The following is a 26,304-nucleotide window of genomic DNA, read 5'->3' on the forward strand; positions in this document are numbered from 1 at the left end:
AGGCACCGGTCTTCTTCCTTGTTAATATTTTACCTAACAGGGGAAATTACGTTGAAATTATGGCTGTGGTGACACTTCAGACAGAAGTGGACCATGTGAGACATTACTAAGATAGTGACAGTTTATGAAGACACCACAGGTTTCTATTGTGTGGGAGACAACAGATAAGACCTGACTGCTCAGAGTGCTCAGGATGACCTACTGAAACACAATGACTATGGTTACTTTCACTCTGTACCAAAAGCATCGTGACGAGTCAACTCACACGTGGTGCATGGCATCTTCAAATAAGACGAGGTGCATGGCCGCGTTCAGTTCATTGTAGTTGTCTAACGTCTCTGTGAGAAGTGCCTTCAGCCCCTCCCAGTCCTTCACTGGCAGGTAGCATGGCTCTCCCCCACCACTGGCGAAGTGGCAATAGATGAGGGGCTGCTGAAGCAGGACATGAATGTCTACACCCTGCAGGAGGAGGAAGAGAAAATAAGGTCATGTCAACCATCCAGAATGACCCATCTGGAGGCGGTGTGGCCTAGCAAGGGAAAAGCGTGCAGATCAAGCCATGGGTAAGTGGATGGAAATGTTCCCACGCACAGAACGATTGTATTCCAGAATCACAGCTTGTTGAGCAAGGCAAGCATTTACACAACTTATTCCCATCCATAGCCAACACCAGAGCGAACTGTGACCTCTGACGTTCATCCACTTACTTCAAAATATTTACAGGCAGTTTCCAGCAATTTTTTCTGAAACAAATCACAATCCTTTGTGTCTATCAGCTTGTCTCCATAAACACGAGAAGATTCATGAAGCCACAGGCGTATTAAATCGTTTGAACCCTTTAGACATTCAGGAGATGCAAGTAAAATCCCCTATCAGGCAAAATTTTAAAAAATTAAAAATGCAGAGGTGATGATATTCCAAGATAATATTTTCCTTTAAGATTGTCTTTAATGACTTTAGCCAGTTATTGAGTTAAAAAAACACACACATTATAATAGTACATATATATTAGTAGTTTCACTCTATGATAAGCAACATTTTGAAAATTTACCATCTTATACTCATTTTTAGGAATGTAACTAAGACTGTATTTCGAGAGCTAGCCCAGGAACTAAATACTGCATCTGAGTACTTATGCCTATAAAGTCCTCCAACAAACCCGCCATACTTATTTCCCAGAGAAGTGGATGATATAAAAAGAATACATAAACAGCCGAGTGTTAAACTAAGTTCTACAACTGAACGCCATGAACATTACTAGAATCATTCCTCCACCTGAGATGCATCACAGAGAGCCATCCAGGTACCTGGAAGATGCTCGACAGGTCCCTCATGTTAAAGAGGTAGTGGAATCTAACAGCCGTGGGTAAGAAGTGATGTGCCATCATCGCATGGACCGCGATTGCTGCCTGTATCAGTGTGGGGCCGCTCCTGAGAACTGATGGACCAAACGCTTGCTGCCGGAAGTGGAAACTAAGGATTTGGCTGTAGATGGTGTTTAGAGCATCCAAGGATGGAAAGTTGAATGCAAACACTGTGAAATGTCTCTGGAAAGAAAAACACGTAGGAGAGTTGTAAAAAATAGGGATTATAATGGTACCAGTAGATTACCCCCCCCCCAAAAAAAAAGCCTTCTTTTTGTCACTTCTTTCTGCATCCATGCCCACTGCCATTTAACTTTGGAGTGCCGTCCACTCTGACAGCCAACAGGATGGACTGGAAGTGACGGTGTGACAGTTGCTGTCACAGGCTTGCTAAGGTTCTCCCTTGGTCCTGAGTTCTGTACCCCTGCTAGTGGGTGAGAGACCCATGAAGCGGAGCCACATGTCCCAATCACTCCAGCCAGAGTCGCCAGACATTAGCGGACAAACAGTAACTCCCAGACACATGAATGAGCCCAACCAAGAACATCAGTCACCTCGATGACTCCCGCTGACTTTAGGTGAGTGAGTAAGCAACATTGACTGCTGCACTCTGTGGTTACGTGTATGTTGTTAATGATGGTGGTGATTATTATGAAAAAGCTTATGTGCACACAAAAAAACTGCACATCAATATTTATAACAGTATATTCATACTTGCCAAAATGTGGCAACAACCAAGGTGCCCTTCCATAGGTGATTGGATAGACAAACTGTGGCACATCCCTACAATGATTATGATTCAGTGATAAAAAAGAAAGAAATAAGCCACCAAGCCATGGAGGAACCATAAATGCATATTTAAGCTAAGTGAAAGAAGCTAATCTGACAAGGCTACATACTATATGATTCCAAACTGTAGGACATTTTGGGAGAGGTGAAACTATGAAGACCCTAAAAGGATCAAGTGGTTGCTAGGGATTTGTGTGGAGGTATGGAGGGAGGTGGGGTGAGAGATGAATAAGAGGAGCACAGGGGCGTTTTAGGACAGTGAAACTATTATGTACTAGAGGCCCGGTGCACGAAATTCGTGCACGGGTAGGGTTCCTAAGCCTGGCCGGTGATCAGGGCTGATCGGGGCCTTCCAGCTGCTGGCCAGGGCCTCCCTTCCCCAGCTGCCAGCTGCCGCCCGGGGCCTTCCTTCATTCCGCGTCACCCCCTGGTGGTCAGTGCACGTCATAGTGAGCGATCAAACTCCAGAGGGGACAATTTACACATTAGGCTTTTATATATATAGAAGATAGATAGAGGATGATACTTCAATGGTGGACACCTATTATTATTCATTTGCCAAAACACATGGAATGTACAACACAAAGAATGAACTCTAGTATGAACTTGATTTCAGATCATAATTTATCAGTACTGGCTCAACATCTGTAACAAATGCAGCACACTCACACAGATGTAAAAGGAGGGTAAAAGGAGGCGGGGAGCGAGGAACTCTACTTTCAGTTAAGCTGCTGAGACAGTTTGTGAACCTAAAACTGCCCTAAGAAATAAAGTCTACTAATTTTTAAAAAAGCTTACATGGTTAACCAAATGTCCAGCAGTCGCCCTAACTTGTACTCAAAAGCACCAAGAATGAAGACCCACACTGTCTGAGTGTGATGTTTAGGGGCCATGTGACAGAGAGCAGGACCTAACCCCCTACCTGGAGTCTGGGGTTGATTGTGAAACTGCCCACCGTCGGGTTCATGCAGGCCACGTACTGACAGTTGTGGATTTCTTTAAGCATCACCTTCTGTCTATCATACCTGAGAGACAGAAAACAGAACCTTCAATCTAAAAACTAGAGACGACAGCCCAACAAAACCCACCAGTTCAGACAAGACTTCATCACCAATTGTCTCCTCTGATCTTTACCATCGCTCTGTGATGTTGAGCTTGCTAGCATTATCTCAGGGACATGAAAACAAACTCCCGGAAAACTGAAGGCGACACAGCTCCTTTGATGGCGGAATCCACGTATGGAGCCGAATCAATACAGGCTGCTGCTGCTTATTGATTCTCAGGTGACTCTATTTCTGGTTAGAAATACCCAAGGTGAGGCTGGGGGATCTCCCTCGAGTTAATGGGGGTACGGGGAGCGTCTCAGACAGCAGCACCAAATATTACCAGATGGTTACATCCCGCAGAACAAGGCCATGCTTCTCTAAGCAATTTAGTGTGAATTAATGTATTAAAGAATTTTATGCATAAGCCAGACAGCTTATGTTGCTAGAATACTTTTCAGTTCAATTCTTCCCAAGATACAAAGGGAATCTATTCCGATGAAAAGACGATGCAAAGTAAAACCCAAAAGGTATCGCAGGAAATGCTCCTCCTCGGAAGAGGAAGACATTAGGGTATTCCATTTGCAAACGTTTTCCCGTAGTAACAATAATGAGATTTCGGTAGAGAATAAAACCCAGAGAATCACTTACCAGTGTCCGTAATCAAGGTGCTGCCGAATCAGAGTGTGGGGCTGAACGGTGCCATATGAGTCCACTTCGGGCATATTCATGTCGTCGAGAAAGTAAACCAATTTTTTATTTCCTCCCGGGCCATAGTTGCGACCAGCTTTTTTCTCTAGAGGTTTCTCAAGAATTCCTGAAACCAATATACAATTCTGTCCAATCAGGTGAGATGTAATTTTCTGTCCGTAGTGCTTTTTTATTTTTTCTCATTTCTGTCCATTTCAACTCCTCTTGGGCTTCAAATATCACCTCTCTGCAGGCTAATACCAGAGCTGTGCCTCTGGTCACCTCCTTCTAGGTCACGTCCTCCTGCCAACCTCCCTCCTGTAGCCAGAACTCATCCGGCCTGTTCATTCCTGGACAGTCAATGTCTACAGCCTGATGTCACACAGGGTGTCGCAGACAATGCCACTGCTGATCTGGGAACCTTCCTGCACCCACTCTAGTGCATGGCCCAGCCTCGTCTCTCAGTCCTTCTCTATTACCCTTACAAAGGAGCCCCCCACACCTCTCTCAGGCCATTGGAGTGCAGAAGTACAAGAGGCTACTGCATGAAGACACTCCGCTATGTATACATCCAGTTATACTTCTTCATGTGCCTGGATGACTTTGTGTCAATATATTTGAGAGGAAAGTATGGGTGTAGGAAATCCCGAAGAGTGTGCGCCTGGGATGTGGTATCTAATTATTTGTCAAGTCTCCAAACACAGAAACCACGTTCAGGGCAACTCAGCAGGTTTTAATAAACAACTGAACAGTGAGTTTTGCTGTCCCCTCCCCCAGTATAACCCCATTAATATTCTGAAGCAAGTGACAGACCTACCACTATCAGCCCTTTATACTACTTCTCCTCTACTTCCAAGTCTCCTTTGCTTGCCTTTCCAACTTAGAACGCCCCAAATCTGTGTGGTTCTTTTGATTACATTGACACATGTATTCAACAGTTTAAATTTCTTCTTATGGTTCTCCTAAGATTTAATTAACAGCTCATGGCCTGTCATTTCATCAACACAGTTTGAGAGATTTTTCTCCTAAATCAATCTCTTACTTGAAAAGGTAACCAGAGCATTGCTCCTTGGGTACACACCCTCAGAATGGTCAGGCCCCATAAATTGACTAAAGGAAACCCAACTGTTTAGAGGTAAAGCAATGAGCATGACTGATGTAATGCTGTCCTCAGAGTAATAACCCCAACAAAGCCATGAGTGATCTGAAAAGCCAAAATCACAATATCTGAACAAAGTAGATTTACCCAGAATGGTGATAAGGAAAGATTCCTCTGAGGCCTAAGAAAACGTCTAAAGCCTAGAGAAAGCCACCATCTCTCAGGGTTGCATGTCACGGCCCTGACCGTTTCTGATCTCTTGTCCCCGGAATGTAGACAAGAGCAACACTTACTCTGCAGAGCTGCAGACGTTGTGTGGTAGTTGAAAGGCACACGGGACACCACGTAATCCTCAGAGAGACTCGCCAGCATGTCCCCTACGAAGACCGTTTTTCCCACTCCAGCATACCCTACCAGCATTAGCGGTTGTCCTTTCTCAAGCAACAACTCCATGAAATATCTGAGACGAGTTGTCTCTGATGTGTGGACCAGAACCCTCTGCAGGGAAAAGACAGAATGAGAGAGAGGTCAGAGAAAGACACTCCAAAATGTTAAATCTGAACCACCATCGTCACTTTAGAATTGAGGACCAATGAATTCTTAGTTCACGTTAACCCCAGTGGGAGAGATCCCACCTACTTTTTGTCTTGAATTGTCAGAGTTCAGACATCATTGCTTAAGAGAGCAATGGGGAAGTGCCATGGCATAAGCAACTGACTTATATTTTCCAATGAAAGTACTAGAACCCAAGGCTCTCCATTATAGAATTGCCTAACCTCCACCCAACCCTGTGTTAGACATACAAGGGAATGCAGTAAACGTTTCAGAGACCGTCCGCCACCCGTTAGTTGCTGACAAAACATTTGAAAAGGCAAGCCACACGGAAGTGAAAATTGGTAGCAGTGCTTTGGCCCAGTAAGGTTAAGTGACAAAATAACTATACACAATCCACACGAAAGGAGTGAAGTGTTGGGGGAGACAGTTTGGGGGAAACAGTGGCAGAATTACGACTGAAAAATAACTGGACGTAAGAGAGACGCAGAAGAACAGTTTATATGAAGAGAGACAACAAGAAAGAGAGTTCTATTTAGGTTTGTCTGCTGCTGTGTGAATTTGAAACTCAAGTTGAGGTGATTAAACATTCATTTTATGGCTTTTGGGGGGGGAGGGTTAAAGAAAAGAAGTTAAATATAAAAGTGCTATCTAAAAATTTCACTAGAAGGTCAGAAACAAGAATCCACTGAACTACAGAAATATGCCTCCAATTTTTAACAGAAGTCACAAGTTTCTAGGAAAATATAGAGAAAGCTGTTACTACGGAAATAAGTTGAAATTTTTATAAAGAGGTTGCAGAAATGTAATAGCCACTTCACTGTTTCTATAACGGCGACGCTTCCCCCTCAGCCAATACAGATAGGGTGAACGTGCCTACATTCCGCACCCTACCTGCAGAGGGACATCTGGGTCCATAGTAAATGTGGGGATTTTGTCCGTCCAAGGCAAAAATTTATTAGTATTGTGGTCCAGGTAATAATCGAAGATTGTTCCCTGAGATGGAAACTTCACTGCTTTCATCTCTTTGTGCCACCACCGACTGAATTCAGCTTGATGACCAGAAAGCTAAAGAGAACAAGAGGAATCCTTATTGCCGACTTACAGGCAGTTCTGCGCACATACACAAGGCCCCTCCAAATCCTGCGAGCCCACAGTGTTTGCAGAGTACAGAGTCTTAATTACCAATGGGACTGAGTAACTGACCCAAGGAAGAGAAATAACTACAAGTAAGTTATGAAGAGTGATACTATCCAAGGCAGAAAGCCGTAACCGCTATATATCCATCAGGTACTAATTTTCTGGAATAACTATTAACTTAAAAAGCAAGGTCAGGTTAGGTCAGTGGTCGGCAAACTCATTAGTCCACAGAGCCAAATATCAACAGTACAACGACTGAAATTTCTTTTGAGAGCCACATTTTTTAAAACTTAAACTTCTTCTAATGCCACTTCTTCAAAATAGTCTCGCCCAGGCCGTGGTATTGGTGGAAGAGCCACACTCAAGGGGCCAAAGAGCCGCAGTCTGCCGACCACGGGGTTAGGTGAACTTTAAATTGCCCCCAGGTTATTCAACGGACCGAGGAGGAGCTGCTCTGCACGTTACCATGCTCCCTGCCCTAAGGCAGTGGTTATCAAACATTGGTGCTGATCTCCGTAAAGAGATGGTGAAGTGTTCACATCAACTGATGGTCAATGAGGAAATGAAGAACGAAGGAGCACTTTATAAAATTGGTAAACATGGTGTTCGCAGAGGGAAAGCCGATGAATGCAGAAATAAGTAAGTTAGACATCTCGAAAGTGAGGTTGGCTGCAAGTGATAACAACGGGGTGTGTCTATTTTAACTGGACGCTCAGAGCAGCCATCGTTGAGGACAGGCACAGATTCGGGAGACGCTGTTCCGGGCAGCAGGAAGGGGTCGGCATGTGCAAAGAGCTTGTGGTTTGAAAGAATCCGTTGTGCTCAAGACACTGGCTAGTGCAGCTGGGGGGGAAGGGAGTGGCAGAGGGAGGAGGAGGGAGGGGCAGGCAGGGCCAGATCCAGAGGCCTCATACATAGTATTAAAAATTTTAACTTCATCTTAAAAGAAATGGAAATCCAAACTGGTAGTTCCAAAATAGTCACAGGATGTAAAGTACAGCATGGGGAATATAGTCAATAATACTGCAATAACTATGTATGGTACCAGGTGGATACTGGAGATATCAGGGGGGACACTGTGTCAAGTATATGATTGTCTAAGCACTATGCTGTACACCTGAAACCAATACAAACTAATATTAAAAGTAAACTATAAGTGAAATTTTTTAAAAAGGGGGGGAAAGCAATAGAAACCCATTCAAGTGTTAATTCTAGAGTATATCACATAATTCAGTTCACATTTTAAAAAGTCACTCTGGCTGCCAAGCGGATAATGGATTATGGGCAAGCACAGAAGCAGAAAGACCAGTGACAAGGTTACTTCAGAAGCCAAGTGAGAAATGATGATGGCAGTTGCTGGGAGCCCGGGGAGAGCTGAGGTCAGGCCTATTTTGGAAGTTGTCTGCTATGGCCGGGGTTAAGAACAGGAGTCCCGAGTCCTTCTACTGCAGCCTGAACCTCGGGTATTAGTTAGCTGTGTGGCCTCAAGCAGGCTAACTTGTCTAAGTTTCTGTTTCTCTTTGCAAAAGAAGAAAGAGGACAGCTGAACCTGTACATACAGGTTTGTCTTCTAAGTGTCAAGGAAATAGCTTATTAGAAGCCCTAAGCACATGCCTTGCAGAAAGCAGGCACTCCCAATTTGTTGAACTAGTAAGTGGCTATCCTGAGAGTATTTCTGTGCCTGCTTCATTCATGTTTCCAACTTCACAGCCTCTCTTTTGAATGCTTCGTGGTTAGATCCCTTTGGAAAATTTAAAGATGATGATGATGATGATGATGATGATGACTAATAAGGAAGGAAGTGTCTGGGAGAGAACGATGACCATGGTGGTGCCAGCTTCTAGCTTGAAGGCTGCCACGTTTGGGAATTGGAAAGATTTCTGAAAGAGGACCATCTGGGAGGAAGGTGAGCTGCAGGGTCTGCAGTCCAGAGATCTCAGCTGTCAACAGCCTACTCATGCCATTTCCCCTGGGCTCCCAGTTTTGGGAAAAGAAAAACACTGTAGGGAGCACGGATAAACACCCATGGGGGGCTGGGGAGAGGGAGGAAGTCTCCATGAGGCCTCCACGCAGAAGAAACCCACAGCCATTATAAATTGTGTTTTTGAGAAAAACCATGTGAAATCATACACCGCCAATTCTCAAAACTCTCACTCAAAGCCAAGGGCTGTTCTTCTTTAAAGAGCACTTGGAGATTACAGAAGGAAGTGTGGCTTCTGAGAAGGGTCAGAATAAGACCTAGGAGGCCAAATGAATATCCAAGTTATTTACAGATTTGATTTGTGGTAATCTAGTGACGAGAAGCAGAACTGGGCCACAGGTGATAGCAACCATGTGCGTTATGACCTACAGCGAATAAACCAACAGAAATATGGGTCACTCTTTGGCTGTGACGCCTTCCGACTGAAACGCCCTGTTTACATCTGCAAACATTCGGGGAAGCCTGGAAGATGTGTGCCCTCTATTTTTAATGCCGAGATTCAAGGGCACCTGTTGAGGTCCAAGCTAAGCCCAGGACAATCTCAATATGTTATGCTCTTGAATGAAGGCCACAGGGATGGAGAAGAGGGGACGGACTCAACAGCTATTTTGTAACTGGCACTGAAAGGATCTGGTGACCCTCAGACATACGAGTAAGGAAGAGTAATGTCTCCCAGGTTTTACACTGGAGCGGCTGGGAGGAATGCTGGGAGTCGCTTAGGGAAAGAAAGAACCAAGAGGAAGAGCCAGTGCGGGGGTGGGGCAGGGGGAGAGCTGTCTCGGGCACGCTGTGGCATGGCTCCAGGGGCAGGTGCACTCAGCCTTGAGCTCCGAAGGGCGATCGGGTGGGAGGCTATGGATCTGGCTTTGTCAGCCAAGGTCAGAATCATCAGCCTGGATGAGTTCGCCTGGACAGCGTCCCGGCTTAGGGGAGAGCGGGGCAAGTAGGACAGACGTATGTCATGTATCGAGAGCACAGGGGTCCCACGTGATAACAATCCCTCCCAAGGAAAGCTGGCTCTGCCAGCCGGCTGTAAACACACCTGGTCTTGCAGCAGGGTGCCTCCGAAGGCCCAGACACAAGCGAAGACGAAATAGACTTCGTACACTTCTTTGGGGCTGTCGGAAGGTACATTTTCCGGAGTCAGCAAACATTCCAGAAGAGCACAAATAGTCTAAAGACCAAGAAACAGCCATTCATTTAGGGCAGCGTATTTGTATTTTCCCAATCATGGAGTACGTTCACCAGACATTAACAAACCCACGTTATCCTGAAGAGAGTACACGACTGTTCCCAACTCTGTGATTTGTACACTGAGAGGCAAGAAAGACTGCCTCGCGCTTCTACATCGATGGCGGGAAACCTTTGCCACTTTCGATCAAACTGATCTTCTAAGTAATGAACTATTAAAAAATTAAATTCTTGAATTATCCAACTAATAATCACTGTAACAAGTGGAAATACATATAAGCAAATAATAATAATGGGGATACTATATATACATGCTCTCCTTTGACCACACATAGTATTCTACAGCCCTAACTTCCTACCTTCACAGCAGAAACTAAAGACATCTTTTCTTCCCGAGAAGCATCCCACATCACCAGGAAGGAATGAATGAAGGTCACGGGTGGGAGGGCTGACTGAACTGCCTCCCTCCTGCTGGACATCTAGATACCCCGCTTCCCCCTAGCGCTTCCGCAGCCGTCCTCCCACCTGTTGTCATAAATTTAGAAAGCCGCCTGGCAGCCTCGGCCTGTGGCCTTTTGCCGGACATCAGACTAAATTTAGCCTTGGACGAAGTGCTGTTCAGGAACCTGTTCTCCATACCCTCCAGGGGAACCCCAGTGTGCTCTGCTGGGGTGAAACACACCCCAGGGGCAGGGTATCTGGTCAGTAATGAGGGGGGCGTGGCTGCTGCTAAGGCCGTTCCCATAGGAAATAATAACTAGTCATCACTGTGGTTTTGACCTAGTTCTCCATAGCACAAAACAGTTGTCATGAATTAGCATCAGCACAGACCCTCCAAACTCTTGACCCCCTGGCCCTGGCTGTGGGAGACAGCAACAGGTTTCTCTCACTTCCACGTGCACAGCCACGCACGCTCTCACACAGCCAGGGAGGCCTGCCTCCCCGCCAGCCCTGAACGGTGGTGAAAAGCCAGGGTGACGTGGAGCATGGATCCTGGAAATAGTTTGGAGAGGCTTTTAATTCTAATAGGTAAGTGCCTGTTATATTTTTAAATCTACTCTCTTGATTTTATATTGTGTTATGTTTGCCAATTTAAAATCTTTTTTTTTTTCTCGTAGAAGAAAACTCACCAATTTGTTATCAAGAAAAATAATGTACAGCGCGGAGGCGTTGCTATTTCTGAGCAGAAGCCATGTTGGTCTAAGGAACTGTTCCAATCAAAACAAAAAGACTGGAAGGTCTCAACGCTAAGTGATCCTTTGATCTGAACACTCTAATAACTTATTTTTCTATTTTCTCCCAAACACAGTACTTAGAAAATATTTTGAGCTCTGTGTCAGCAACGAATAAAGTCGTACTTCAGTGCATAATCTGAAAGAGTTACTACACCTTACTGAACTTAAAGCAAAGAAGTTTTGTATGCCAGAAAACATAATATATTCATTTCTTAAAGTAGTCACTTGATGCCCATTTTTGTTTCAAATCCCTGTCCTTATAACTCATCACAGAAAAGAGACTATTGTATAAAACAGCTAAAAAGGAGCTGAGGAGAAACTGCCATTTCTGCATACTACAAGAGGAGGAAGTGAGAGCAAGAGTCATATTAATTCCTACTGACCTATTTTCACACTACTCTTGAATGAACAGGTTCACACCACAGAGAATCACACAGATACATACGCCGACCTGAGAGAGAACATGACCAGGCTTCTTACAAGTATTACACCAGAGGAAGTCCAATTAGGCTGCCCGCATAATTAATTCATTACGAATAAATTCAGACCTGCTTCCAGAAATAAATTACACCTCAGATAATTACCGTTGAAGACTAGCCTTTACTTAATTGGTGTGTGAATTATCCAAAAACCTCAACTTTCTCTTATTATGCTGGTGACTTCTTCTCATTTAGCTTCAAACAAATTTGGTAACATAGTAAGTTAATGGTAACAAAGTATTTTGAAACCAATTTTGCTCCTATAAGGCAAAAAAAATGGTTTCTAATTATCAATCTTTTGTGAAGTTTTATAGTTATAAAAGGCAGGCGGTCGTTCCTCATGCTGAGACTCAGATCACAGCCTTCAGTTCTGTGTACTGTGAATTATTTCTATTTGCTTCCATGACAACGTATCATATATGTGCCCTTCACTCTTACCAGCCGTCTCATGAGTATTTAAAAAAATTACCCTGGGAATAATGGCCTCTCATCTAGGGTGACCTGCCTTTAGGAATGTTTTGGGGAGGGGAGGGGAGAAGAGGAGGAGAGGAGAGGGTGGTAGGTCGGTGGGTGATGACACTCATGGGGTAGAGGCCAGAAGCTTTCTCTTTCTCAGTGGTCAGCATCTTTAATTACATGGATATTTTGCATTAAAAAAAATACTGAACACCTTCTCCGGGCCAGTTACTTAGAATAGAGAAAAAGGAAATAAGGCTGTTACCACTTTGATCTTCTTATTCTATGCAAATATACTTGGGAGGAATGCATGATTCAATAAAGATATTCAGCATCTGCTATATGCTAGTCACTATGTAAATCTCTGGAGATATAAAACTAAATAAAAGGTGGCTTCAGCTCTCTAGTTCACAATCCTATGAAAGAGGCCACAAACCCAAACAATAATAGAAGGTGACAGATGTGTGACAGGGGTTTGCAAAAAAGCACCGGGGAGCATGGGGGCTAGAGAACGAGGGGTTGGAGAAACCTCAGCTCCAGAAATCTCTCCATCTTCTAGAAAGAGCAAACCCTCCCGTGGCCTTGATCGGCCCACTCCTGCCTCAGGGCTAGGATGGCACACAACGTAACAGAAGACACACCTGCACCAGGCTGCTCTCGGGAATGGAGGTGATGGTTTTGAAGCTCGTCCTCAGCTTATCCAGGCACGCGGGCACGTACTTATCGAAAAGAATCGTTAAATTGGCCTTTTCTGATTGATGCTGCCTTCTGTCGATCCAACTGGCCACGTACCTGAGGAAGAACACAGGGAAGCAAGCGTTCACCGAACCCTGGGCTTGGAAAGCAGAACGTCTCCAGCTCAAAAGCGCCCCCTCCACACAGCGCGGTGCAGCACTTCAGGGACTCGTGTAGTGAGCTCATTCTATTTCTGAAGCTGCAAATATTTTAAAACGACCCTTTAAAATATTTAGGGGAGGACTGAAACTTCCGCATAGGGTGGGCTGTATCTATGAAAACAACTTAGGATTTTTCTTGATTAATCTTGGCATCGATTATCTATATATATAAAAGCCAAGTCATCGGAACAATGGAACAACGGAACGACCGGTCGCTATGATGCGCACTGCTACGGCCAATCAGCCTGATCGGGGCCTCAATCAGCCCCCCCCCCCAACCTCCCATGGCCCCTCCCCTGGCTGGTCTGGCCCCTGATCAGCCCCCACCCACCCCGATCAGGGGTGAGGTCGGCCGGCCAACCTCCCATGTCCCCTCTCCCCCACCACTGGCCCAGCCCTGATGGCCACCATTGGGTGGGCCAGCTGGACCCCACTAGTGCACGAATTTGTGCACCAAGCCTCTAGTTTAGTAATAAACAATCAGTTACAAATAAAAAGTTGAAAATTCCATATAAGGCTATTTCAAAGTGCCCCTTTTTCCACTGGACTAATGGCTGATAATGTGTTTCCAATACCTGGCTCTGAATTGGTATCTCATTCTTGGGTACATGTTTTTTTTAATCTGAAACTTATACAACATTATCAATTTTGACACAGTATCTCTAACTTCTTCATAAAATAATACTTATGAATGAAACGAAGTATGGCTCTGTAGCATCCACAGTAGTCTCTGGGGAGAAACTGTACGATGTTAAGTGAAAAATAACTGCTCAAAAAATTCTCACTCAGTGGGAAGCAGCGATAATAAATCCATTCAGCTGCCCGCAGAGAAGTCGTGAGACCACAGCAATTACGGCTATACCTTGCTTGAAGCAGGTCCGAGTTCACATTTTCCGTATCAGAAGAAACGAAGGCGAGATGATTAGCTTATAAAAGGCTCCCTTTGATTTTCACACGGTTTCACAATAGGGTTTTATTAAATATTTAACTACCCTTACACTCTTATTAGATTTATAAAATGTAAACTGTCAAACGCTTTCAGGTCCAAGAGGAATGGTTTTCAGTTAAAGTCCAGGTTCATGATGGTAGCCTGAGAGAGCATATCTGGGTGATGGCGACAGTGGGCACCACGGGACAAGGAAACAATGGACAACAGGTGCTAGCTACTGGGACCAAGGCCGGAAGGCCACACCTGCCCTCAGCTGCTCATCCTACTGCACCAGCTGCCAGAGTGGCCTCTGAGTGTCCAGAGCTTGTTGTTGATGGGGAAGAGGCGGGGAACCTTTGCCTGCCAAGGGCCATCTGGATATTTGTCACATCATTCTCGGGCCATACAAAATTCTCAACTTAAAAATTAGCCTTTTGTATGTGGTCAATAGTCTGGGTTGGAATCTGTCGTAGCGGACACAGCAGGAATTCATCAGAGCTCTCTCTGAGTGGCCCCTAACAGCCAGCGTCAGGTTCGGTCATTCTCAGTGGCCTGGACAAATGTCAGAAGTTCTAAGCACACTGCTGATCAGCAGTGCATGTCGATTATTTCTGAATCTTCATGTTTACGGGTAGACAGTGCCCCAAAGGTAGAAGATGACAAGCTCAGCCAATGCAGGGAGAGGATTAGGGAGACAGAGCCAAACGGATCCTTTCAGCCATGCCAGGGGGTGAACTGCGGAATGGTCGTGGCACCTTAACGCCTGCAAGGACAAGGGTGAAGGACTACCAGGGCCTGGAAGGAAAGAATCTTAGGGAGAGGTCAAAGAGGAGCTGTGACCTGCAGTTGAGCGACACAGCCATCCCGATGTGATCCTGTGGGGAGGGAGCCAGGGTAATAAATAGCCTGACCTCATCTCCTCTCCCTCTCATTTCCTGCCAGGCCCCTCACTGGCCAAAGCAACCAGAGGCCACGGGCCAGGAGCCCATTGGTGTGGCCCACACAGGTCAGCCTGTGGGCACGGAGCTTGGTGGCGGGGCACAGAAGAAGCAGACACGGAAACACGCCAGTCCCAGCACCTGCTCGCTTGCAGAGCTCAGACACTGCCCAGCGCAGTGCGAGTGCTAACGGAGGTGACAGGTGACCACCAGGATGCACCATGGGAACCGAGAGCATGTGAAGAGTAAGCAAGTAGCAAAATCAACTTGTTCTACATCAAAGCATTGCCACGGCTCATGTATGCACATATGTGTACACACAAACACACATATGCTAAGTGATGTATTTAAATCCAAGTGCTCCATAGGAGCTCTTGTTATTTATTCACTTTTTCAACAAATGCTGGTTTCTTAACATGTACAAGGTGTGAAGAGGATAATGTCCAACTAAAAATGACAAAGGCACACAGGTGCTCATTTAGTTATCTTTAAATGAGTCTAATTATGCAGCTTTAAATTTAATTGCTGATACCTTCTTCAAACGATCATATAAATGTTTAGCTCTTTTAAAAACTGAGGCTAAAAAGGGAAATGTTTACAACAACAAACACAACTCGATTTAAAAGTAGGTAAAGGACTGAAATAGTCATTTCTCCAAATAAAACATACAGCTGGCCAAAAAGCACATGGAAAGATGCTCCACGTGAGTAATCATTATGAAAATGCAAATCAAAACCGAAATGAGACACCACTTCATTCCCATTAGGATGGCTCCCATAAGAAAGAGAGAAAACGACACGTTTCGGTGAGGACATGCGGACAGGGGAGCCTTGCGCACTGTTGGGGATGTAAAATGGTACAGCCACCATGGAAAGGGCATGGAAGCTCTTCTAAAATAACAGAACCGCCATATGATCTCCTGGTCCCACTTGTGGGTATAGATCCAGAACTATTAAAAGTAGGGACTCAGAGGGATATCTGTGTGCCCTGTTCATAGAAACATTATTTGTAACAGTCAAAGGACAGAAGCAGCCCGGCCCGGTGTGGCTCAGCCATTGAGTGTCGACCCAGGAACCAAGAGGTCACGGATTCCATTCCCGGTCGGGGCTTATGCCCAGGGTACAGCTTGATCCCCCAAAGGCCCACGGAATCACTGGGTCTGGCCCTGCCAAGGCATTAGGGGTGAGTTCGTTAAATGTTTGACCAAACAGAGCAGGCTAATTTTTAAGTTGATAATTTTGTGTGGCCCGTGAACGATGCTACAAATATCCAGATGGCCCTTGGCAGGAAAAACGTTCCCCACCCCTGTAATGGTTATGGGGCTTCAGTTTGGGAAGACAGAAAGAGTCAAGGAGATGGTCGGTGGTGGTGGTTGTACAACGAAGTGAATGTACTTTAATGCCACTGAACTGTACACTTAAAAAATGGTTAAAATGGTAAATTTTATATTATGTTTTACCACAATCTTTAAGAAAAAGCAGTACTCACGGATTCCAGCCCAAATCTTGTGGGTTCACATACAGAACACCCGCTCTGGAAACAGTGGCCGGGGTCGCTGTCCTTAAGTGATGGATCTCAAAGAGCAGCCTCATGGAGGGCGCGAGGGCTACGCGCTCATTGCTGGCCAAGGTCAGCACCTGGACAGAGCAGCACAGCACAAAGGAGGCCCTGTCATTCTGGAGTAAAGCGACGCTGCCAATTCTCCATCCCGGCACAAAGTGCTTCCCCCGCCGAAGCGCCAAAGGCTATGAGCTCACTGTCCGGAGACAGAAGTACGTACAGTCCGAAAAAAGACCTCAATTAAAGATCTCAGTTCATTCCAGAGGGGAGCTCACTGATCCTTGAGGAACAAACTTACCAATGTGGACTTATTGATGCCAGCTTTAAATAACTGTGGTTAATTATGACTAAATGGAAGACATTTGTTCAAAGCGTTGATTATATGACAAAGCCCAAATACCACAAAAATAAACCATCTTTAGAGTCTGAAATACCACAATTAACAATTTGCTATAGAAACTCATGCAAGTAGAAAGATCTCAGACGTATATTTTATGATAGACAATGTCTTAGTTCAGGAAGCAGTATTACTGTTAATTTAAGGGGGGGTGACTAATTCTATCCTGTAGTAATTATGAATTATGACTTCTGATTTTTTTCTCCTGATAGACCTGGTGCTGCTTAAGTAGCATCTCACAGACCTATGCCATCACCCTTTGATTTTGCTGGGAATACTGGATAAACCATGGCAAATGGTCAGGAATGCATTCATATTCAGTCGGTAGTCATAGGAACTATTAATTTCCAACTTGTCCCTTACAACCCACGCATTCCATCCTTAATCAAAGATAAGATGTAATAATTTATGCCTGGCTCTTTGAAAATGGTAAAGTGTGCATGAGCTAAATTCTTGGATACATATCTCCTTATAAAGATGGTTAAATTTATACAGACAAGAAAAATGTATTCACTTAAATGCTTTACCAGTGAAATAAGAGAATTAGCAGGGAAGTGGCACTTATCAAAAGAGTAACTACATGAAGAACATCAGGCTCATGATTAAAATCTGGTACTAAAGTCCACAAGTGAATGGAACTCAATAGAGGTGTCATGTTTAAGGTTTAGCACTGAGGTATTACCCACCTTGTTATCATCCATGACAGTATTTAGTGATTCAATCCACATGGGATCAATATCTCCATCCAGGACTATCCATTTTGGTCCATCCTGCGTAAGATTTGCTTGTTCTCGCAGAATAGACGAGAAGAGACCTATAAATTAAGAGTGAACAATTTTAACACATATATAATGGAGTTGAGTGCTGTTTATTTCTAAAATAAAACTGTATTTCTTCTAGTGGAAGCTTGTTTATTAAGTAAATAAATTTGCTGTGAATTTGTTGCCTCTCTCTGGAGGGCAGTGTATAATACGTTTTGAGCCATACCTAGGCTGTCTAGACCAAAGGCAAGTTTCATTTCATTTTCCATATAAGAAAAGGAGAGAGAATGACAAGACAGGCTTCTATTCACCAAGAAAGTCTTCTCTGAAGTGACATTTGGCCAGACATTTCAATAACGTAAGCGAGGAGGCTGTGCAGACACTGCAGGAAATGAGGTCAGAGATGGGGAAGGAGGATCTCATCCCATAAGAACTGTGTAGGCCATGGATAAAGGTTGGATTCTAAGGATGACGGAACCCACTGGAAATGGCCAACAGAGAGCTAACATCCTGAAGAGCGCCCTCTGTCTGCTGTATGGAAAATGAACTGCAGGGAGACTGGTTGGACTCAAGTGGTAGCTGCAGAGGAGGAGAAAGTACTGGAATATAATGTGTATTTGAAAGGTAATGCCTGTAGGATTTGCTGTAAAGTTGAAGGTTGGGTGTGAAAGGGAGAAAAGATTCAAGGATGATGCCAAGGATAGTGCATTTAAACAAATGAGAAGTAATAATAACAGATTTTAACAAAGGGGTCTGTTTGCCTGCAAAGGCTTTCAAGGCAAGAAATACACCCCACTGACTTCGTCCCTGGCACCTAGCATAGTGCCTGCCTGTAACTCAGTCGGTGTCTTGTATCAGGTACTTTATAGACATTCCCTGAGGCAATCGTGTTGACTTCTTTCCTGGTTAACACGAGCCCTGACATAACTCATGTGGGACAAAATACACAGCTCTGAGCACAAACCTGCGGAATGCAAACCAGCCCCTTATTCAAATCCAGCTTTAATTTACAGGCTATAAATGCTGCTGTATCTCCAGTAATGCAGACACATAAGCAGTAAATCTACAACTATGACTAAAATTGGCTTGAACTGAAAAATGGCTTTCTGGATAAAAATGAGAAATTTTTAGCACTTCAGAAGGGGAAATGCTACTTGCCATCTTTCCATTCTCGGGTAGTGTGATGTATGAAACCAAAGAGTTCATCTGTTGTCACAGCTTTAGGGTTTAAGTCATTCCAAATGGGTTTCTGTTTCATGTTAACATATGTTCGGTACAGTGTTCTCAAAATCTGAAGGGAAGAAGGAAGAAAAAAAAGCTAAGAAAATTAATATTAATGTAAGCCAAATGGAAAGCAAAAGATTTCAGATGCTTTTCCGTATTCATTATATGTTCCTAGATATTCTACGTGTACTATGACTGAAAAAGGAAAAAAATTTACATGCGCACATTTCATTACCATCTTGAACAATTTAATCCTGCCATCCTTAGGATCAGTTAGTTCACTGATTCCTTGAACAACGTAGACTAGAGAAAGTCACTCTATCATCTGAGGTTGTTAACCACACGTGCAAAGTGAAGGACTATGTGAGCAAGTGTTCCTGTTCATGCTATTAAAATCCACTCTGCCTGTACTATTTAGATTGTGCTCAAAATTGAGCTTGCATCAGAATCGCTTAGAGCAAGCATGTCAAACTCCCGCCACATGCCTCATTTGTTTGGCCACGTTAGCCTTTGAGTTTGACATGCTTGGCTCAGAGGGTGTTTAAACACAGACCGCTGGACCCAATCACGAGTTTCTGATTCCGTAGGTCTGGGGTGGGACTGGTGAGTGGCCTTTCTTAGAAGGTCCCAGGCAATGCCTATGATGCTGGTCTGGGTGTGCTTTGAGATCTAGGATCTGGAGCAATAATTCTCAACAGCAGATTGTCCTGACTTAAGGGAAGAGGGCGTGCTACTGGGCAGGTAGTGGTGAGAGGCCAGGGGTGCTGCTAACCATCCTACAATGCACAGGACGGGCCCAAAGACAAAGGGTGAGCGGGTCCTGAATGCCAGCAGTGCTGCTGCTGAGAAACCCTGATCTAGATCGTGAGGAAAAGAAGCCTTGAGGATGAGAAATCGCAGGACAGGTGCTCACTGTATGTCTTTGATTCATTGACACCTTCACCCAAATATCTGTTCCAACTACCCTTCTTGCTTTCTCCAAAAAGCCATGGGTTTTCTTTTAGATGTTTATCATCCTGATCTTCTCAAAGGAGTTTGAAGGACTGGCAGACAACTGCCAAATGCTTCAGAATAAGGAGGTGTTAAATAACATGGCCCCGAGCTTAGGTGCTCTAGTTACATCAGCTTAAGTAAAGGCTGAAGAGAAGAGAATTCGTGAAGACTAGATGAAAGCAACTGAATGTCTTAGGAATAGTAAGCTGACATTTTTAGAAACCATTAATCTACTGAAAATCATATAATTTAATTGTTCCTTCCTTAAATCATAGTCAGCATCGGCAACTTACTCTAATAAAATAATTACAGGCCTTTCAGATGATCAACTTTAATATTTCAATTATTACATTTTTCACTAGAAAGATCCCTATACAGGGCCTCCCTTTACAACTGTTCCACTCTGGGTTCAGATCCTAATACTGGCAAGGTCTCTATACACCCATGCTCAGTCTCATATGCCCACACTGATTATCTTAGTCATAGGCTACTAAGTATATTTATACTCAAGCACCCTAAATTAAAAATGCATGCATTTCTGCATATACTGTCTACCAAGTAAAAAAATAAGTAATTTATCAGGACTGTCAGTAAGACCAAGCAAAATCAAGCAGTGAACTAAAAGTGGGAATAATTATACCCATGGCATGTCACCACTGATCAGAGGAAATCACACATCATGCACCTAACAGGTATCTCGTACTGTGCATAACAGGTATCTCAAAAATGTGGTTTCTGCTGCCTCCCTTTTTCCTGGCCCTCGAGAGTTCTATATGCTGAGAGAGTATTGAAGAGACATGTGTTTTCTTAATGACATTAAGGAGAACCTATCATAACTTGGAAAAGATGACAAAATAGTTTTGATAAATGTAGGTGGGGCCAATCGGACCCTGCAAGGCAGGTATCTTACTCTCGAGTCTCTCAACATGTTAACTTTGGATAAAAGAATTCAGGCAGAATTCCATTATTGAAAGATGCATAAAACAGAATGCCATACATACAAATGAGTGAAGAACATGCTAAATAGCTCATGTAATGTTCTGTTTGTGACTCTCCCGGTCTCCAGTACCGAGGAAAATAGTGTCCGTCGGTCAAAGAACAATAGCAGAGCCTCAGATTAGCTCTAATTATGGTGGACTTCCCTGAAGGGAACCCCTGAGTAGAACTGAAAAGAGCCCTCCCTCCCCCCCAAAAAGAGTGTTCTTTCCAAGGTGGAACGCCAACAGGCAGTTCACTCTACCTGACTCTTCCCGGTGCCCGCGTTCCCAACCACGAAGACGGAGTGCCGCACGGCCAACAGCTCCTCCAGCTGGACCACCTGCAGGCCAAACAGCCATCACTGGTTTCCTTTCAGGGGTTTGTGGTTAAAAACAAACAAGAAACTACCCATTGTTACCCCATTCTTTCCTTACAATCGAAGCCAGTCCCCACGGACAACATTATACAGGGTGGGGCAGAAGTAGGTTTACAGCTGTGAGTACACAAAACACAGAGTTTATTCTTAGATTGTTATTAGTTATTGTATCATTTCTCCATCGGAACACCGCTCCTCAGGGAATCCCTGACACAGGCAGAGGGAAGTACAGTGGGACCGGGACATGGCAGGGGTTGCTTACAAACTCGGTGACTTCATGATACTGAGGCAAAACAGTGCCCGGCCAATCATCATCTGCCTCTGAGTCATGACTTATATCCTTTAAAGCAGCGGTGTGGAACCTTATAAATAATGATTTGGATATTTATAATATCATTCACAGGCCATACAAAATTATTAACTTGAAAATTAGCCTGCTACATTTGGTCAGTCTCACCGCTAATGCCTTGGCAGGGCCAGACCAAATGATTTCTGGAGCGTTATACGGCCTGCGGGTCGGATGTCCCCCACCCCTGCTCTAAAACATCTAACACAGAGACTCTATGTATTGTAACATCCATGTACTCACTATACCCAACTTGAGCACACACATGCACATGCCTTTAATAAGTCAGAGGGTGTCATACATGTAGAAACATCTCCCCATTAAAACATGTACTTATGGTTTTACTCCCAATTTTCTCTAAACTGGAGAGAAAAGAGCAAAATTAATTTTTGATGCATGCCACCAAGAAGGAGCAAGTAGTTTTATGAACAAATAAAAAGCATGCTTATATTTAAAAACAAGACTTAATCATATTTGTGTTTTCACCTTCTTACAGGCCGGGACGACAAACTAGCTATATTCACTTGAGTAAAGACTGCCATATTAGAATGCCTTCAAGTGTGTAAGATCATATTGAGGTTAGGGTAACGTGTAAATCGAAGTCTGGGTTCAGTGTCACTTAACCACGGGACTGTCACGGCACATCCCAGGGGCTCCAGGACAAGCAAAGGCTCCTGTACTTTGAGGATGAAGCTCTCCTCGGGCTGCAGGCGGAGCTCCAGGGTGGACTGCCTGACCATCTGCTCCAAGTGCGGCGCCCTCCTCCGGGGCACATCCAGGGCTGGAAACAGGTCGCCGACCAGGCCCAAAAACACGGGGATGTCGTCGGTCACTATTTTAGGCATATTGAAGTCCCTTAATGCTCTCATGAGGACCTGGAAGGGAGAAGAGAGAGATTTAAGAAGCCAAGACAATGTCTAACGAACACCTAAATAGCTAACGATGTGGTTGCTGCAAGGTCACGTCAGAACATGGGAAGGCTCTGCCGATACCATGGACAACCCCCAACAACAGTCATCAAGGAGGCTCCGTTCCATCCCTACCAGTGATCTGCTCCGATCCTGAGAAAGGGTCTGGGCCCTTCTCTCCTTAACCCTCCAACTCCAGGATATAAATGAATCAGGCCCATCAGATCGTCTTCCTCAAAGTACTCAGAGAACCCCAGAAGAATAAACTCAGCCCTTTTCAGTGTGGGTTTTTGTTGTGTATTGGCTGAAAACCAAAGAGGGATTTCGATTTTCAAAGCAGTTAACTTGACCATTGGGATGATTTGTACAGAAAAGGGCAAGCATTTGAACAACAATAGCGTAACAAGAGAACAAATAAAGGCAAGAAAATCCTGACCTCATCATGAACTATGACTGAGAGAAGAGAGAGATTGAAAAAAAAAGAAGAAAAATCACAGCATAAATATCCTTTCACATAAAAAAAAACACCTCTCATAGGATAGATCTATTTTTTCAACTTCTCATTTACTGCAGGTGTACAGAATGCTGTATATCCATGATCTCACTTCTTATTTACTACAGAAAAACGGATATGTGGCTGTAATCGTTTCTTCCTGGAGAGACAGAGCCCTAGAAGCTCCGAATAACCAACGAAGCATTGCCCTGAGGTCAGGGGATCAACCTTCCCGCTCCATTCCTCACGTCCATCTTGCATCCTATGAAATGGACATACCTTCTCCCATTAGATTATGTCTTCACTGACTTTTTCAGGATTAATACCCTGGGGTTAATCAGATTTTCTAAATGTTCCTCAGAGGAAATCAAACAGCGATTACTGAAATATTTGATTATGACTGCCAAAATATTATTCGTAGCTGACATTTCAAAAGCACTTACACAATCACATTTTCTTTCCTACACTCCCATCCTTTACTCAGGGATACCTGCGATCTTTATTATAACATCAGAAATGCCAGTCCTCGAAATAGCCTCCATTAAAAATCCATGCTATGTTTTTAAAGGTCGTGCTATGCGTGACCCACCACCCAGGTACACCCTGTCACTGTATGAAGCCATTTGGCTGCGCACTGCACAGAACCACATCGGTATTGCATTACCTGATCTTCGGGTCTATTTTTATCTCCTCGTTTCAGGGAGCCAGCGACAACCAAGACAGATTTAACAGCACGAAGTCCCCAATCATAATGATCCTAAAATCAAAACACAGGCAAATTTTCTCAGAAACTGTTCGAGGGGGTCAGATTCTTGTTCCAGAAGTAAAGGCTGAAAGCTAAAAGGGTTCAGATAAGTACATGCTTTGATCACGTGAAGTACTCTTTCCCCCTCTTCTTTCAAATTGTGAAAATCATGTCCCTTCAGCTTCTTTCACCTGATTCTCTGCCTCTGTCAGCAAATTTTGTCTTCCCACCGAATTTCGTGGCCGCATTTGCCCGAGGCTCCATCCACCTCCCTTGCCCTTCTCTCAATAGACCTGCTAACTCAGGAGTTCACCCACTTCCATTTTCACCTCCATCCAAAGGCGCACGTATCCAAGTTGTACAGACAACTTGTTTCTTCCTGGGAGAGACAATGCCCTAGTCCCGCTCCCCCAGCCCGAGGTCTTGGGTTGCCCTCATTATTCTACCTCTTCATCTCTCCAATGCTCCAGCCCTCATGTTAGCACTTAACACAGTCAAAATGTGTTCAATAAAATTCAGTTATAAACCAGTACCGCTTTGAGCTTTCCCCGTTCCCCAGCAAGGAAGATTCTTCTCACAGGCTCTGAGCTTCTGGAGAATAGAGCCTGTATTTTATTCGCTTTTGTCTTCTAAGTCCTGGCATGGTGCCCTGCACAGGGCAGGTGCTCAGTAAAGGTAAGTGAATGAACTGATTATCCATAACCAGCCTTCTCTGCCTCCCCACTACAATCCACACAGTAGCAACACCCCTCTCACATGTCTCTCAGCTGTGCCTGTGCAAAACTCACCCCCTCCAAGCCTCAGGGTCACCATCTGTAAAAAGGCAGATGAAAGTATCTACCCACTTTACAAGGTGTTGCCAAGTAAAATGCGTTAGTGCTGTGAAATGCGTTAGTGGCCAGTGAAACAATCTACACTGAGTGGCCAGATGATTATGATCTCTGAACGCATAATAATCTGGCCACTCTGTGTATATCCTATATAATAAAAGGCTAATATGCAAATTTTCCCCTCGACCAGGAGTTCGACCAGCAGGCAGGCTGGCCAACCACACATGTCCCCTCCCCCTGGCCAGGCTGGCCAGACCCCACCCATGCACGAATTCATGCACCGGGCCTCTAAAATATACACATATACACACACACACACACACACACACACACACACACACACACACACTGAGTGGCCAGATTATTATGCGTTCAGAGATCATAATAATCTGACCACTCAGTGTATACCGGTATAAGAACAAGCCCTTCAATCACTAGTGGGGGACAAAGTCAGTTTAGTGGGTCTTGGCCATCGATTTTCTCAGTTATAAAACAAAACAGAACGGAATAAAGACGATCAGAATGCACTGCAGATAACAATAGCAAGAAGTATCTGGTGAAAATTTTTGTTTCAGTTGTGTACACATGTGAGTATGCCACGCCTCAACTGAAAAAGCATTTTTTTTTACTGTGGGCCCTGGTAAAAATCATTGGAAAGCTACTAATGGAGAAGTAGACTGAGGCTTGAGGAGGGAAGGAGAGGAGGGAAGAACCAGAGTTTGGAGGCCAGGGAGATTGGGGCAGGGGCTAAGTCACTGAAGCAACAATATTAATGAAGAGGATAGAGGAGAAATTATCCACATAAAGATCTAGTGACTGTCCTAAACATTAAGCCGTGCAAGCAACTGCTAACAAAATCTTCACCGTTGTCCTTATATGTTTTTGTTGGTTGTTGTTTTTATTTTTGGTCAGAAAAATGTCCACTGGTTCTTTTCTGATCCATCCCTCCAGCTTAAAAAATTATCAGTAAACTGTGCTCCTAATTCAGCAATTCTGTCCTGGCCAGATTTGTCTGCCTCATGTCATCCACGACATTTCTCTGAGATGGGAAACTCTCTCCTTGCCTGTTCTGCCTTTCCTCCCAACATCGTCCTCTTCTAATTGGCTGGAGGTGTCCTAGAAAGGATTAGAAAGAACTAAATTCAAATCCTGCTCCCACCACTTGTTGGCTGTGGACTTTGTGGACAGGTTACTTTATTCCATTTCCTCTTCTGTAAAATAGAACAAATAATGCCAAATTCATAAACCTCTTGTAAAGATCTAAAAAGCTGACACATGCTAACTATTCAATAAACATTGGTTCTTTTCTTCCTTGAAACTATGATAATCTTTTCACCCTCTACTGTATTCCAATTTTTATTTCATGTAAATTGAGTCTCCTATGTAAGTTCTTTGAAGTCATAAATCTGAGTGTTTGTTTCATTTTTTCTGAGTCTTAGCCCCTTCATTACCATAAAAAATAAACATATTACCTTGGATACAGTAGATGCTCACTAAATATTTAAATATCACTACTAGACATGAATATATAGATGCAACTCCATGTTTCCTGAGGTCAATGACATTTTTTCTTCTGAGTTTTTCCCATTATAAAATTAAAATGGACTCACTGAACAAAAAGTTGTTACAAACAAGAATAAGAAGGAAAATAATACCACAATCTTACCATCAAGAGACAAATGTTAAAAATCACAGATATTTTCCAGTCACTTTATATGTATATGAAACACATAGTATAATATAAAATACATGAAAATTATATATTACATCTATAGTTTGATATGCTGGAGGGGTTATTTTTGCATATAGCATTGCCATAAACATTTTTCTATATTATTAAATTTAATATAATTTCCCTCCAGAATGTAAACTAACAGTTATTAAAATGACAACATGAATTTCTCTGATTCTA

The 26,304-nt window shown here is 43.8% G+C and overlaps 1 protein-coding gene across 1 annotated transcript in view; it reads right to left on the reverse strand.

Annotated features, from left to right (window-relative positions):
* The window catches only part of DNAH11 (dynein axonemal heavy chain 11), a 200,692-nt gene that overhangs the window by 97,243 nt on the left and 77,145 nt on the right, over window positions 1-26,304 (reverse strand). Inside the window, exons 37-51 of the mRNA XM_054726107.1 lie at window positions 23,482-23,574; window positions 22,097-22,291; window positions 20,957-21,034; window positions 18,658-18,790; window positions 17,425-17,552; window positions 16,270-16,418; window positions 12,661-12,811; window positions 9,701-9,832; window positions 6,432-6,605; window positions 5,279-5,483; window positions 3,848-4,013; window positions 3,076-3,178; window positions 1,308-1,547; window positions 708-869; window positions 266-459 (exon numbers count right to left, since the gene is read on the reverse strand). Of these exons, the coding sequence (XP_054582082.1) occupies window positions 266-459; window positions 708-869; window positions 1,308-1,547; window positions 3,076-3,178; window positions 3,848-4,013; window positions 5,279-5,483; window positions 6,432-6,605; window positions 9,701-9,832; window positions 12,661-12,811; window positions 16,270-16,418; window positions 17,425-17,552; window positions 18,658-18,790; window positions 20,957-21,034; window positions 22,097-22,291; window positions 23,482-23,574 (2,303 nt within the window). The remainder of the gene's footprint in view (window positions 1-265; window positions 460-707; window positions 870-1,307; window positions 1,548-3,075; window positions 3,179-3,847; window positions 4,014-5,278; window positions 5,484-6,431; window positions 6,606-9,700; window positions 9,833-12,660; window positions 12,812-16,269; window positions 16,419-17,424; window positions 17,553-18,657; window positions 18,791-20,956; window positions 21,035-22,096; window positions 22,292-23,481; window positions 23,575-26,304) is intronic.

The sequence above is a fragment of the Eptesicus fuscus genome, chromosome 14, assembly GCF_027574615.1.
Source record: "Eptesicus fuscus isolate TK198812 chromosome 14, DD_ASM_mEF_20220401, whole genome shotgun sequence".
In the NCBI taxonomy this organism is placed as follows: Eukaryota; Metazoa; Chordata; class Mammalia; order Chiroptera; family Vespertilionidae; genus Eptesicus; species Eptesicus fuscus.